This window comes from Oreochromis niloticus, linkage group LG8 (genome assembly GCF_001858045.2).
Source record: "Oreochromis niloticus isolate F11D_XX linkage group LG8, O_niloticus_UMD_NMBU, whole genome shotgun sequence".
Lineage (NCBI taxonomy): Eukaryota > Metazoa > Chordata > Actinopteri > Cichliformes > Cichlidae > Oreochromis > Oreochromis niloticus.
Window position 1 is genome coordinate 27,760,644 of NC_031973.2, and position 16,018 is coordinate 27,776,661.

At 40.6% G+C, this 16,018-nt stretch overlaps 1 protein-coding gene across 1 annotated transcript in view; it reads right to left on the reverse strand.

Moving 5' to 3' along the window:
• ryr2a (ryanodine receptor 2a (cardiac)) overlaps nucleotides 1-16,018 on the reverse strand; it is a 267,874-nt gene that overhangs the window by 129,067 nt on the left and 122,789 nt on the right. The window contains exons 41-56 of the mRNA XM_025909791.1: nucleotides 14,575-14,680; nucleotides 14,275-14,418; nucleotides 14,007-14,134; nucleotides 12,973-13,118; nucleotides 11,534-11,648; nucleotides 11,162-11,294; nucleotides 9,866-9,969; nucleotides 7,030-7,165; nucleotides 6,739-6,925; nucleotides 5,840-5,951; nucleotides 5,115-5,235; nucleotides 4,836-5,005; nucleotides 4,295-4,515; nucleotides 4,030-4,120; nucleotides 2,617-2,757; nucleotides 1,876-2,039 (exon numbers count right to left, since the gene is read on the reverse strand). Coding sequence (XP_025765576.1) covers nucleotides 1,876-2,039; nucleotides 2,617-2,757; nucleotides 4,030-4,120; nucleotides 4,295-4,515; nucleotides 4,836-5,005; nucleotides 5,115-5,235; nucleotides 5,840-5,951; nucleotides 6,739-6,925; nucleotides 7,030-7,165; nucleotides 9,866-9,969; nucleotides 11,162-11,294; nucleotides 11,534-11,648; nucleotides 12,973-13,118; nucleotides 14,007-14,134; nucleotides 14,275-14,418; nucleotides 14,575-14,680 — 2,219 coding nt within the window. The remainder of the gene's footprint in view (nucleotides 1-1,875; nucleotides 2,040-2,616; nucleotides 2,758-4,029; nucleotides 4,121-4,294; nucleotides 4,516-4,835; nucleotides 5,006-5,114; nucleotides 5,236-5,839; nucleotides 5,952-6,738; nucleotides 6,926-7,029; nucleotides 7,166-9,865; nucleotides 9,970-11,161; nucleotides 11,295-11,533; nucleotides 11,649-12,972; nucleotides 13,119-14,006; nucleotides 14,135-14,274; nucleotides 14,419-14,574; nucleotides 14,681-16,018) is intronic.

Sequence of the window (16,018 nt, forward strand, 5' to 3'; positions counted from 1 at the left end):
ACCTTATTAACCATCAAAAATATTTTGAACAAACCGCCAAATATTTCTGGCAGGAAAACACACACACATACATATTGTTGTGCATTTGAGGAGTGTTTAAATTAAAATTTAAAATGAACTACTGCATTGATTTAGTAACCCAAAGGTTAGACACTTTGAGTGACAGGCACCGTCTCTGTTGTTGCATTTGGAGTGTCCATTTCACGGGGTAATGTTATAGTCAGGAGTCAGACAAATGTGATGTACAAATATTAGCAGAAGGCAACTTTGTGCTTTGAGTACTGTCGAATGTAACTATCCGTGACTGTGATGCCGCTATGACTGTTCGTTTATTAGCAAAGCCAATGCATACAGTAATTGGCATGGCTGGAATGCCCACACATGTACAGTAGATGCAACGGCAGTACCAAAGCTTCCCTCTCCTGCAGTATGGTAGTGTTTCACTGACGCCTAAAAATTTAGAACAGAGACCAACATATTTCATCATGACAAGTACATACATTGTTGTTGCTGTCATGGTGCTCTGAGTCTGACCTTTTGTATCACTAAAAATATACTTTTCTCTTACAGGACCAAGCAATCATCAAATTTTGTTTAAAATTTGATTTTCATGTTTTAATTTAAAAAAGACATTGTAGTGCCATGCTTTCATGCCCAGTAACATTACTGAGGAATAACCAAAGAATGCAAGCATCACTTTTTGCTTTGTATCTTGCTTGTTCAGTGTGCACAAACTCTGTTGTTATATTCATAGAACCCCTGATCAATGTAAAAAAAAAAAAAGGAATATGTGTAGAAATCTGTAAATGAATGAACTTCCATTAGCACTGCACCCCCTGGATGATGCACAAGACATTACACTGTTTTTTATAAAGGCTGCTTGGGAGCGTTAACATTTCTTTTCGCATTTTACACGTCACAGGCAAGGAATATTGTTACAGTCACAGATCAACCAGCCATCAGTCAGGAATCCACCAGGTATCTGTCATGGTCCTGTCAGAAACGAGGTGGTTGTTTTAAGTGGCTGTATCTGTACCTCACGTCTTCGAGGGTTTTTGTCCTAACCCAGAAAAAATTCTGTGATCATACACTTTTAGTGTTGCTTAGCTAACCAGTGAATTCCTTCTTTTTAATAATGTAAAAGATTGTTGTTTTCCCCACTCCTAAAATTGTTCCTATCTCTCTCATATGTTTATTTTAGTTTTTCAACCTGAAGTCCTGTTTGGTAGATATTCACTATTAATACTAACTTGGACACTGCCGATTTAGAAATTACAGAGTCCCTGTTATCACCAAATATAAGTTTGCTACCCAAATCAATCCCTGGATCCTCATATTTGGATGTGCTTGGGGGGGATACTGAACTCTAGTAAAGTGTAAGCATGTATGTGTTTCTTAAATAAAGAATATTAGATAAATAATGTGTGTGTGAGCAAGTTTGAAGTGGCTTATTCAGAGTAGAAGACCACAGACATATCAGTCCATTTACTATTTACCATTGGTCGTGGTTACCAAATGCAACATCTGGAATCAAATGCAGATATTTTCTCTGATTAATTTTTCATGAAATAATAATGAAACAGGCCTCACTTTGCTATGAAACTACTTATCAGTCATTTGTCCAGTTATTTTTGCTCCTTTAAAAATGGGGGAATCTGCATAAAAATGGCTTTGAACAGTTAATGCAATACTTTTGTTAACCTCCTTGAATTAAAGCTGAAAGTCTCTACTTCATGATGATTGTTTGATTTAAAATCCATCATGTTGTATACAGAGGCAAAACAACAAGACATGTATCATTGTCCAAAAAACATTCTAACCTGACTGTAAGCCAAACAAGTAAACATGTTACAAAGAAGAAAAAGATGTACATACTTGGTGGTGTCTGCAGGCTGTGGTGTGAAGTTTCCTTCTGAGTCCATAGACGACTGTTTCTCCATCATGGCCATGTAGTTGGACTCCATATACTCTGGAGGAAGAGCTCCAGCCACAGCACTAAGACATGGCAGCGCCAGTTTAAATAGCTCCTGGTCGTACTGCTACATTACAACACATACACAGTATGTAAGTGTGTTGCTTCATACATTATTGTGAACATTGAAGGCTGTCTGTTTCTCGTTTGTTTAAAGCAAATAAACTTGGGGAAGATTCAGAATCTGTAATGAGGGTGAAGTGAGGATTGAAATAGAGAATTCCAAAGCAGGCACAGCGAATAAATTATTAGTTTTATTAAATTTATCTATCCAGCGAAAATTAGGGAAACATAGGGGGAAGAGACAGGCAGGAGTGGGTATACTTGTCTCCCTTGCTCCCTGCCTCCTCTTTCCCAATGGGCTTTACTTGGAGGACGAGAGGGATGCTTCCCCGTACCTTCGGGTCAGAGAACGGTTCCTGATTGGTGTTTGTGCTAATGTGCCTAATGAGAGGCCCAACATTCTTTTGGAATCATTGGTTGGTGTACGCACCATCTATGGACTCTATCGTGTGGCTGATAGTAGGCAAAGACGGTAAAACTCGGAGAAGAGTGAGTGGGAAGAATGGCCTTGTTATGCTTGTCCATAGAAGTGCGACACTAACCTATATGCATTCTTTGAGCTACTACTAGACGAGCCTCACCTTGTGGGACAGGGCATCAAATATTCCCCAGAACATTTTCCTAGAGAGGTGCAGCTCTTCATCTGATGCTACTCCAAAATTGCCCCAACCTCCAGCCAAACAGTAGTACTTCCAGCAACGCTCGTAGTGATTGGTCAACAGCTGAGAAGTCAAAAGCACATTAATCACTAGTCAATATATGACTAAAGCCAGATGAGTAAGTAAGGTGTTACTGTAATTCAATCATATTTTCCCATAACATCTTAATGCACTAAATCAGTAACAACATTAGTTACTAAGCATACAATTATACTGTTATTTGTGTTTCACGGATTTTACAGTTTTTCCACAAAGGGCAAACAGACAAAAACTACTATCTCTTGACTTTAGTTTGTGTGAAAGCAGGATGAAAATGCCAGAGCATGGTAAATGGGCGCACAGCAGTATAGAGTCACTGAGCACAAATTAGACTGATACGATTCACTAATGTACCAGAGGTGGTAAGGTGGTAATACTGACTAGTGCACATATTTTATAAATCTAATGGTAATTTTGTGTATACTTTTTTTTTGCACTGGGTAAGAACATTTCTATGCTTCATCTGGGCATTTTCAGTGGGACAAACATCATCATCAAAGTGACTTCTTCAGTCTCAGCTGACTGCAGGTTTCCCCAACCTGATAAACATTTACATAATGACTGAAACCAGCAACAATGAACAATGACCAATCAAGTGGGAAATTGACTGATTCTTATATAGCGCGTTTCTACTCTCCTGGAGCACTCAAAGCGCTCTGTACAACATTCACTCAATCTCTATACTGAGCACTTTTCTAACTACATTCACACAGAGTCACACTCCAATGGATACATCGGACAACAACCTGGGGTTAGTATCTTGCCCAAGACATGCAGACTGGAGCCAGGAATCGAACCACCAACCTTCCAATCAGTAGGTGACCCGCTCTACCTCCTGAGCTACAGCCACCCAAGGAATCAAGCAGGTCATTTACATGAAAAGACCATCTCTGAATCGAGGAGGGGGGCCTAAGGGTACATCTATCACGATCGTACAATGCTGTGATTGCAGCCATTCCTCAACTCTCTGTGAATGGTACTCATGGCCATTGATCAATGAGCTTTGATCAGTAGTTGTTGATCAATGGAACTGAATCAACCTTTTGGCATATTAATGAATGTTCCCCACTGTATGTAAAACATACACACAGCTGAGTGGTAATTATGTGACAATGCATCTTTGGCCATGTTATAGTGTACTGCAAATGTAATGTAATGAGTAGTAATTGCATTCTTCGGGGAATAATTAAGTAACAAAAACTAAAAAGTAAGGTGTAATAAATTATAAATTTTTTAACAATAACCTGAACACTGATTCCTACACATGCAAACTTTGTTTTTGACTTCATTTCTCACCTTCAGAGGCATCTTGGTGTGCTCATTAAGTAGAGGAACATCAAACACCAGCCTCCTGAGTAGGTGCTGCATCATTGAAGGCCTTAGCTTACTGTACATTAAAAGGAATCCATACGTTAGTGGAATGTGCCATCTCTGATCAAGAGTCAAACACATGATCTATAGCATGTGCTTTTAAAAAAAGGTAAACTAAATCATAAATACTCATTAAAGGTTATCATGTCTTGTACTCTGACTCATATGTACATGTATGTCTTCATCTTACCCACAAACAGCAAGCAGACACTCCTCTATGGAGTCCCTCTGAGCTTTGGTGAGGCAGCAGCCTTTGGACAGGCGATAAACCGTATGAAGCAGGGAGTCAATTAGTGAGGCGAACGGCTCCGTCCCCGCAAACAGTGGCGCACATTTAGTCAGGAGAGGCAGCACTGCTGTACACAGATACCTGTTGAGTGCCAGTGCCATGTCTGTGGCACTCAGAGCAACCTAACACAAAGAAGGAGAGAGAAATAACAATGTAATAGAGAAACTACATGTGTGGCATGTACATATGTTTTTATACCTCTGGGGGAATATTATACACAGTGAATAAAACGTGTATTTGTGCCAAGCTATCTACCAGTAAGAAACAATATCAAAGTCTAACAGGTTGTCTCACAAGTTTCCCTGTTTATTGCTGGCTCCCTGGTTTTTGTTTGTGGTTCAGTCTTGACTCCTTGTTAGTTTACCTTTCTGTCTTTTTGTCAAGTTCGTATTTCTGTTCCTGAAGAGAAAGAAAAGATGCATACACACAGACAGGAACTTACAGTGTCCAGAGAGGCGGCAGACCTCAGGTCTGGTAAGAACCCAACCTCCAAAAGGTGGAGAAGAAAATTCTGGTCTTCTATACCATAGACACGGTCCAGGAACAGCACCATGGCTGCTTTGTGGTCTGGGCAGAAACCTGCTGACATGTCTGGCTCCACAACCAACCCATCTGTGCATGCACACCAACACAATTCAGTTCTTGATTGCTGATATTACAGGATCAGTTACTGTTATTACATTACTGGATTAGATCTCATCATGTCAGATGACTTTCTTACCTTTAGCCAGGTTAGGCATAGAGAATGGAATACTGATGACTCCCACCAAGTCTTCAATAGGAATAAGAGACCTCAAAATGGCTCTGATACGGATAGCTTCACCTTTACCAGCATGGATCAGCTAATAGAAAAGAGGTAGGGCTTAAGTGAGTGCACTATATACGTAAGGCTGCATGTAGGAGTTGTGTATTTTGAATCGCTGGTACTCCACTTCAAGCCCAGCCAGCTCGAAGCCCATAAGACCACACATACGGCCGGCGACAACTCTCATTATCGGTTACTCAATAATCCAAAATATTAAAACAAGCTCAGTCACAAACCCCTCTTACCTGGGAGCTATTATCTGATCTATTGTAGCTATTGTAGAGGATAAAGCTACTGGCATTCTTGCTTCCGGGCAATCGAAAAGTCATTGTGCATGTGGGAGCTAACAATATCTGCAAACAACAACTACAGCTACTCAAAAGAGACTTTGAAAAAACATTATGCTCACTAAAGAGACATGTGGAGCACATTTTTAATCTGTTTTGTGAACGCAGTCAGCTATTCAGACACGATGGTTTACATGCAAATGAAGTCGGAAGAAAACATCTCTCCTCAAACATTTCCTAAGGCATTTTCCACAATAGGACCCTGTAGAAATAGGTCATTGACCAGGACCAGGACGACATAGACATCACAGAGACAGCTGAACAAACGCATGTGTACAGTGCAAAGTAACTCACATGCATCTCTGGAGCACAGCGGCCCAGCAGGTCAATGAGAGCAGCGTAGAAGGTCATGATGGCATTTCCCATGTGAATAGTATCATCTTCCTCTTCCCCTGGCATGTCACTGCTACACACAGACACACAGAGACACACTCTCATATTAAATGCCCCTAAATACTTTAGACCATTTTCTTCTGACCTGTTATGCTCATTTCCCACCCTGTGCTTGTACTGTAGTTACTCATGAACTCAGGATAATTGATTCAGGCTGATGTTTGTCTGAAATCGTTCTTTTCTAAATGGAAAACACAGGAAGAGATAATCTGCTTGAATATTGTTAGTACCGGAAATACGACATGTAGTTTAGGAAGTTACCAAAAGGTGTGCCAATGGAAATTGTGTGCTCAAAGTCATATCCAACTGAACCCTGGGATTTTGTGACAGGCATTCATAACTACTGCAATATATATCTGGACAACAAATTATAATTGTTATGAGTAAGCATTTTGCATGCCCTAATTTCCGAAACAGAAGCAAATTGTAGATCTTAAGAAAATCCCTGAACATTTAACAGGTTGTCGACAAGCCGTCTAGACTTGGCAGTTTAGGTTCATGAACAGACCTTCATAAGGAATTTAGTCTACCAGGCAGACCAAATGGAAACAGTCAACATGATTGTGCTATAGAGCACTTCCTATTAAATGTGAGGTCTTCCTTGCCAGTGTCGCCAAGTGCTGCTTATAGGGAATTATCTGACAGCTGGTATCTTGAGTGTCTGGAGATAACTGCTGCTATGAATGGGTGCTGTATAAATATAAAGGAAATGTATCCTTGCCTTTTCAGTACAACTGATTTCTGTCAGTGTGAACTTTAATATGTATATGTAAGTAATCAGGTTAGAAGTGTTGTCATACAGTGCCTTGCTGCTCTCAGACATAGGAGACGGACCATCTCTGGAGGGATCCTGAGAGATTTTAATGGCCTCCTCCATTGCTGCCAATAACCCGTCACCGCCTTCACCTCGAAGAGCCGGGCCAAAACATTCTGGTCGACGAATAAGGAGCCTTACCACAACATTGGCATTCTCCTCCACACTTTCACCTGGCCACATAACAGGGACAAGTTGCTAAGTTTGTGGTTGCACAAGACACAGATTCCAGTGGAAAATAAATGATCTGACTGCAGTTATATGGTTACATTTTTACCATTGCAGAAGACAGCAAAGCGCAGGAAGTCAAGGTATCGTTCCCCCTCCACAGGGTTCCAGCCAATGTCAGGGTATCCCTTACGGACCAGCATCACACAGCTCTGCAGCCCACACCCAGCTAGATATTGCACCACCTGCAAAAGTAAATTATTATTATTATTATTGTTATTTTGGGTTGTTTGTTTTAAAAAGAACAAATATAGCGCAGTGGAAAGACACCTACAGTTTACACTGAATTAACAGAGATAGACCGAAGCACAAAGGGCTTCAGCAGTATGGGATGCCTGACCCATTGCCATGGAATATTTTGTATGCCCACAGCGAGAGCTTGGGCCACATTACCGGCAGCGGGGACAGATCTACTGTGGTGACATGGGGTGGCATGTGCCACTTTAAAATAATCTCAGTGTGTAGCTTTCTGGATTTTATACTAATAAATTTGTTTCCGGGCAGCATGGTGGCATGGTGGCTAGCGGTCTTTCTGTGTGGAGTTTGCATGTTCTCCCCATGTTTGCGTGGGTTCCCTCCGGGTACTCCGGCTTCCTCCCACGGTCCAAAGACATGCAGTTTGTGGGGATAGGTTAATTGATTAATCTAAATTGCCCATAGGTGTGAATGTGAGCACGAATGGTTGTCGGTCTCTATGTGTTAGCCCTGTGACAGACTGGCAACCTGTCCAGGGTGTACCCCGCCTCTCGCCCTATGACAGCTGGGATAGGCTCCAGCGCCCCCCGCAACCCTGAAAAGGATAAGTGGAAGCGAATGTATGGATGGAAATTTGTTTCCGGTGCATGTTGGACTCCACCTGGGCTGCCCTTTGTCACCAATTCATAGCCTTTATAGACTATATAGGAATAATGGAAAATCTCAATTTGGTGGCCTCAAGATTTGCTTTATGCAGGTGATGTTTTAGCCCACAGTCACAGTCAGATAAAAGTAGAAACCTTTGGTCAGAATTACTACTCATGTGGTGTAACGTATTGCAAACTCTAAAGCAAAATTCTAATTAGATGACTGTAAAAGTTGTTGTGTTGAAAGCAAAATACATTTAATTTTTGTTATTTATTCAATTTGGTTTAACAGTTGTTATTTTCTGACCTTGATGGACAATTTCATTTTCAACCAATGGGATTTGTTCTCCAGCCTTTAACTGTTTACCGTTTGGTTACGCTGGTAAGGCTGCTTACTAAATATGAGGAACATTGTTGCTGTTGAAAAAGAGGTTGAAAAGCGTGAAGCTGAAGCTGTTTCTTGTGAATGCAAAGTGCTTTGCACTGGCGAGTAGACTTTACAGTTGCAGCTGCTAACCAACATGCTGAAATGTTAACGCCGCTAACTGCTGCTATATAAACTCGTACTCTCTTTTTTCTAAGTGGCTTTAGCTTGGAAGCTAAGTACATATTTGCATTCTGTTAACCACTGCTATTATCAATTTGTATAATGACTGGGTATACCGAGTCTGCTGCCTTATAGGAGTAGTACGGATTAGACCTTTGGAACTAATTAAGTTAATTTCATGATTGGTAAGGACCAGATTAATATGCATTATAAAATATATGAATTCGATAGTTGTACACCAAATTAGAAACAGAACTTGAACTTACAAAGGAATACAGAAGTGATTTGGGGATGAAGTTTAAGCCTAATTTTGTACATGCTTTCTTCCTTAAGCAGAAATGTTTATGTATAATTGTCCGTGTGCATGTGAAGTAACTCTGACCTCCCTTTTAGGTCAGGTTTTTTGAGCTGAAGATCAGAAAACCGAGAGTCCACAGAAAATATCATACACCTTCTGGAAATCCACAGTAGAATGATGCTCCTTTATTGCAATGGAGCGAGCCACAGCTCATATGCAACTGAATCTTGCAGCCTGCTTGCCTGAACTGTGGTAGGACAAATTGCAAATTATACATCGATCGCTGCACTGATTTAACCAATAAACTGCTCACTCACACTTATATTTAAAAGACCCGGGTCTGACTTTATTTTGTTTTATGTTTTTGTTTGTCTGCGCACACTCCATTTAATTAATGTATGCTTTATTAATCCCCTGTTGGGAAATTACTCTCTGCATTTAACCTATTCACTCAGTGAAGCGTTGGGCAGTCACCAATCCAGCGCCCGGGGAGCAGTGTGTAGGGACAGTACTGGATACTGTTGTTGGTTGTAATACAGTGCACAATATTTTAATACAACCAGAGCATTGTTTTAAAATTTCTGTGGTTCTGGTTACCCATCCTCTTGGCTCCTACCAGTGATTCTTAATCTGAAAAGAATAGAGTGCCCACTCCAGGTCAGGGATGAGTTACTAGCCCAGGTTAATATGTATGTGTATATACGAGCTTAACAAGCTAAACGAGCTAGCGCGTTGTCGCCATGCAGCCCCGCGCACGGAACGCTTTTGTGGCATATTCAAAGGTGTATGAAGATGCTGGAGAAGGTTATACATGGAGCCAAGGCTCATGGAGCAATCTACTTTAGAAATTTTCTCTGAGGCAACACAAACTTAACAGACCTTAATTTTCATAAGATGGCGTCTTGCACCCTCGCCAGATTCTCCTGTCTCAGAAAAACCAGGGCCTTCACGGGTGACCCCTTGCACCCTAAATACCACCCGTTTGACCTGCTGCCCCCTGGTCGACACCTCAGGTCAATTAAGTCATAGCTTCTTCCCCAGACTGTATTTTATTCCACCACAGTTGGTACAATTTCGTTTTACATGTACAGTGACAATAACGGGCTCTTCTATTCTATAGGCTAAGGTGACCTCAGAATATCTAATACAGTTTAAAGTTTTCCTTTTTTGTGTGTGTCTAAGTCGTTTTCAGCCTCACCTTCTCCAGGTCTGGCTCTCTTAAAGCAAGGGCAAGCTCATTATTATCCATGACTGATGCTGCAGCCACATCCAGGGGAGTGGATCCTCGCATAGATGGAGATGCTGAGAAGAGGAAAAGACATATGTAAAGTGTATGCAACTATACAAACTTTCACAATAGATAGTCATTTGCTCCAAAGCAACAAACATCCCAGAGCTAGAGAGGGTAGTCTGCCAATCCAAAAGTCAGTAGCAGACTGAGTGGCTGCAGCTAAGGGGGTAGAGCAGGTCAGCCACGAATCAGGAGGTTGGTGGTTCAACCCCCGTCTGCTCTAGTCTTCATGCCAAATATCCTTGGGCAAGATACTAATCCCCAGTTGTTTTACGATCCAGCCATCAGAGCATGAATGTTAGATAGAAAGCACAGACAGTGCTAATGGGTGAATGAGGCATGTTGTGTAAACCGCTTTCAGTGCTCAGAGTAGAAAAGTACTTTATCAGAACCAGTCCATTTACCATTTACTTAATCCCAGAATGTGTGTTAGTGCGAATGTGTAAATGTGTATTCTAACGTGCTTTGAGCGAGTAGACAAGTTTTATATAAATATACACTGCAAAAACTCAAAATCTTAGTTTATGTGTCTAATTTCTAGTCAAAATATCTCATCACACTTAAAATAAGACACAGTCAGTTACAGAGTAACATTTCAGTGAGATACAGGAACTTATTTTTAGACAGTGCACCTTGGATCTGGAGAATTTTCACTTGTTCCATTGACAGATTTTTTTCACTTATTTCAAGCAAAAATATCTTGTATTAAGATATCTAATCTGTGAGCTGTTCACACAGAAGAGGGGGCCTGAAAGCTGCAGGCTCTGCCTCCCATTCTACTTTTAAATACTCTAGGAACAACAAGTAAGCTTTGTTCCCATACTTGACACAAACTGTCAACTTTCATAACAAATGCATTCATCTGTGCTCAAGTCCTCCACCAGTTTTTCAGTGTTAATTTTTTCACTCTGACAGAGAGACAGAGAGCCCCAAAACGACACCAAGCACATGTTTGTCTTTTTGAGCTCTATGTCTTGTGGGTAAATTGCAATGTCATTCTTCCAGCTTTTACACAACTCTGTAGTTGCTACCCGTCCTCGACTACCAACGTTAATCAATAACAAAACAATTCTGAGCTAGTTCACTTTATTGGCAAATGTTGGTCACCATGCATTGACAATGTCTCCAACATTCCCTCATCTCCTGTTCTCTTCATAATAAATATTCAACTGAGATAATGCTTGTTAGGTCATCATTACTCACCCAGGCCAACACTGCTGTTCTCCAGCAGATAACTCAGATGGTCAAACATGGCTTTCTGGTTCTGACGGCTGATTCGACAGAAGTAACATAGAAAACGACAACAGTTGGCCACCATTTTTGGAAAGGTGATTTCCTGAAAACACACATGCATCACAGGTTGTTAGACAATAATGTCCCTTTATGTTTACTTATCTGAAAATACTTCAGGGGAAAAACATACATTTAAAAACATTTTGTGACGCATAATTTATTTGAAATATAGCAGAAGACAAATGCAACATTTCCCCACTGCTCTACCGTTCTTTATCATGACTCTTGTCTGTGTTCATTTGGGTTGTTCTTGACTATGTCAGCACTATTACTGCTACATACCTTGGAGTCTCCTCCACTGAGCACATTGACCATGACCTCCATAACAGTCTCGTGCATTCCCAACGCTCTCATCAGGTTAGGATGTTGGTAAAACACTTTGTTGTTCATGATATCTCTGAGAGGAAGAAGGATGGATTACATTTAACTGACAACTCAAACTCTTTCATATATTCACTGCTTAATATTTGACCACAGTGTTTTGTTATTACAACAGTGATATTCAGGTTTTGGCATTTAAAAGCCTGAGGTTCATGTGTGCTCATTTTTATTACAAGGCTTTTGGATACAAACCGAGTGAGAACAGTTTTGGGTCGAGTGCAACCAACAATGTCTAAAATGGAAAAAAGAGGCCAGCGCAGAAGTGCTAAATATGTAGTTCCTCAAAAGACCAGACTTCATTTTAAAAGTAACATATTTGAGTTTAAAACCTAACCTCAAACCTAATCTGGGTCACCAACAATGTTGAGTTTAACAAATTTCTTTCAAATGAAACCAGAGTGCATTTTCAAAGTTGCTAGATAATGAGAATTACATGCTTGTGACATTAAATCCACCAAATGACTACAAGGAGATTAATAAGGGGCAAAAGGGATCATTTCCTTGTATGAAGCAAATCACTATATGCCACTAGTGAAGGAGGACCCATCACCTAAAGGAAAAGCAGCAAACAATATTTTGAAGGTTACCTATATGACACATGTGCACATGTATTGTGTAGCTTCAGCTGGACTATAGATGCCAACAGTCATCTGCCAGGATTAGGTGGTAAACGCTACCAAGTCCCACTTTACCTTACCAAACAAGCTAAAGTGGCACTTCACAAGGAAGACAATTTGTTGCTTTGTATTTAAGTGTATAATAAAGTGCTGAAGACGAGGCATAGAATATGTTTGTCGAGTGGTATTAATCCTGACAGGAAAGCTGCTCTAGATCAAGATGCTGCAAATTGTCTGTGAAAATGCAACCAAAAGAAAGACTTTTGTGCATGAATACAGGTGTTCTTTGGCCACCAGGCTTGCAAACCATTGAAACAAAGCATATAACCCATAGGTAAAGTGAAATTTTGCAGTTTTTTTTGTGTAACCTGTGGCTTAGCTACAGATTATGTGTACCTAAGCCACATCCTTAGTATGAGACTCTTTAAAGTTAGTCTGAGCAGTTACACAAGACGTAAAAGAATACTTGAAGACAAAAGTCCAGCTGTTAGATTTCAAATTCTGAATGAGTTTTTATGTGCCTGTAGGGCATTCTGTAGATAGATTAAAAATCAAATATATACACACATGCACAAAATTGTAATTTCTCTGTGTCTGAACTTTCATTCACCTAAATATTTGTTTTACAATTTTCCTCTTCTTGTTGGGAGTTAAAGCAAAACAAAACAAAGGTAAACAAATCATTCAGACATGCAAGAGCCTGACAGATAAGCGTGCTCTCACCCCAGGCCTCTGATCATCAGTTTCTCCTCCTCTCTTCCCATTCGCACACTCAGCAGAGATCTGATCTGACCAAGAGCCGCTAACAGGTTGATGGTGTCCTCGATTGATACTGAGTTTATAGTGTAGGTTTTAGGAAGAGCCCGCACCTGCACAGACATACTTATACCTTATTAAACTGAGTGACATACATTTAATATACAAGCAGAAGCATTGTTACTTTGCAGACTGAGCATGATATTTCACATCTGTACCTGAAGTAAGGAGAGATAAATTCATACACTGAATTCAACAACTTACATTGTTCTTTTCAAATAACTGTAGTGTTTGTGTGAGAGTGCAATCTGATGTGGGACAGAAGGATTTTAAATTAAATTTTAATTCAAATGTAATTCTTTTAACAGGGATCAAATGAAGATGAGCTAATATAGGAGAAATATGGGCTCTCTTTCAAGTCCCAGTTCGTATTCTCGCTGCACCTTTCTGGATCAACCGAAGACAGTTCAGGAAGTTCTTATAGAGCATCACACTGAGATGGGATGTTTCTAATATTAGTGACACTGCGCAAATAAATGAAGAAAGTCCCACATATCTGTTGACTTGTGGGACTTGTTGTACTAGACTTAATTATCTGGTGAATTTATGGCCACATCATCTGAATAAAGCTGACAGTCGGCCTCTGGTGAACTGGTAGGCAGATCATTTATGAAAAGTAGCACCAAGGACTGATCCATCAGGAATACCTATTTTGTTTTTTTTATGGAGGTTTGACTTTTTTTTGTTCAAGTAATCTCTAGTTTGAATATAATACACACTAAAACAGATTGTTTGTTCGTATGTGCATCAGTTGCCAGATTTATTGCTTGGGACCCGAGGAAGTGTGTCACATATGGAGCAGGCTGGACAGCCGCTCCTCATATTTTCCTAAACGAACAACTCTCACATCAGATTGTTAAAAATATACCATGACTATATTGCATACATTTATTTGGGGATTCCAGTGGTATGGATTTTCTGTTCTACTAACACACACAAACCTGTCCACCAATGCCATCATACTGGCGGTGAAGTAGGACGAACATAGCTCTGACCAGCTCTGGATCCTCTATAACTGACTCCTGAGCCCAGCGCACCATCGTATCAGAAATGAGCTGCTGTAAGGTACCTTAAGGAGAAGGACAGAGAAGGAGGAAGAGAGAGCAGGCCAGAGAGTGAATGTCCTGAAGTCAAAGGTCTTATTTACTTTTTTTGTACATGTTCCTATTCATTGAGAATTACTGGCAGCTCATTTAAGAATGGCCTTACTGGGTTTCCTGTCTTTTTTTTCCTTTGGCAGGTTGGCCATCTTCTTCTTTAGATAAGCCACTTTCTCCACCAGTGACATGAGTCGACCTCGTATGGTGAAGTCACTGTCACAGCTTATGCCTCTCTCCTCGTCCAACTCTATACCTAGCAAAATGGGCAGATCAATGCATGTATGGTATGTCTACAATTAATGAATATTGACTATACACACATTACTGTTATATTTATTTTATTGATATTACGGCTATTGATCTCTTTCTGGCAACTGTAGTTGATGCAACAGTGTTTTGTGAAACTGACCACAGTGCCTCATCAGATCTTCATGGAAGTCTAGCAGCTGTTCTCGGATGTATTCAGGACAGGGACACTCCTGCTTCTCATCCTTAAAGTTTAACAGCATGTTGATCTGCAGATTGGTAACAGAATCTTTAAAGCAACCATTAGATTTTCAATATAGATCCAAAGTACATACACATGTTTAGTTACAAGCTACAAGACGGCGTGAAAGCTGAAAGCTTTACTACATACATGTTGTGCTTGTGGCAGGACCTTTCTGTGCTTTGCACAAATGAAAGCCTAGAGACCTCAATGAACAGAAGAAACAATGTAAAGATCAGTGGACCAAAATTCTTCCACAACGATGCGAGAGAAAATGGTACTTTTAGGTTATTGCTGGTAAAAGTGGCTCTACAAGATGACTGTTTAGGTTATCAGTGATTCAGGTCATGGTACTCTTAAGAGCTTGAAAAGAAGGGGACTGGACTATAACATTTTTGAAAACATTTCACCTCACATACAAGAGGAACCAAGACAGTCCCAGGTTTTTAAACAGTAATATTTAAACCTAGTGGTTTAAACCCAGTGGGACTGTGGCGTGGGGCAATGTCTCCCAGTGGTTTCACTCCAACATGTGAATCATCACATGTGGAAAAAAGTTGTGGATCATTATCACCTGAGGTTTTGGCTGAAACCACTGTGAGACCTTGCCTTACCCTATCATATGACCTAATGAGGTCACCTGGCACAAGACGTAAGTGGGGCCTGGGGGCCTGCGGTACCTGGGAGGGGTTGCTGGGGGATCGGTGACAGTTGGTGTCATAAGCACAGCTGACCTAGATGTCCTCTTTTACTCCTCCTATAAACCATCTGTTTTCTCAATTCAAGATGTGAATGCTGGCATGCATGAAAGATTGGCCTTTATCTTTTTGGTGTAGATGTACAGCACAGTCTTGTCCTGTTGAGGTGGCTCTTCTATGTTATACCATGCATTTTTGGAGTGGCTGTTTGGTTTCTCCAATGTAGAGGTGTCACCTATCCTCGCTGCACAGCACAGCATACACTATGTTGCTAAGTCTGTGTTTGGAAGTTTTGTACTTGGGACAAACCAGCTTTTGTGTGTGTGGCTGGGTTGAGGTTTCCATTCTCCTTAATGCGCACGGCACAGTCCAGGAATGGCAAACCGTTATCTTTTGTGCCTTCCTTGATGAACTATGTTTTTAACCACTGAGTTGATGTGAGCAGTGAAGGATTCTACTTCTTGGATTTTGATTTTGACCCAAGGGGCATCAACATATCCGTACCAGTAGCTAATACTATCCCTTTAAAAGAGCCAAGAGTGTACTTCAGACCCAGCCACACACTCAGACACAAACTGGTTCATTCCAAAGACAAAACTCCTAAACACAAACTTAACAACGTGGTGTATGCTGTACAGTGTAGCGAGGAATGCCCAGACCTCTACATT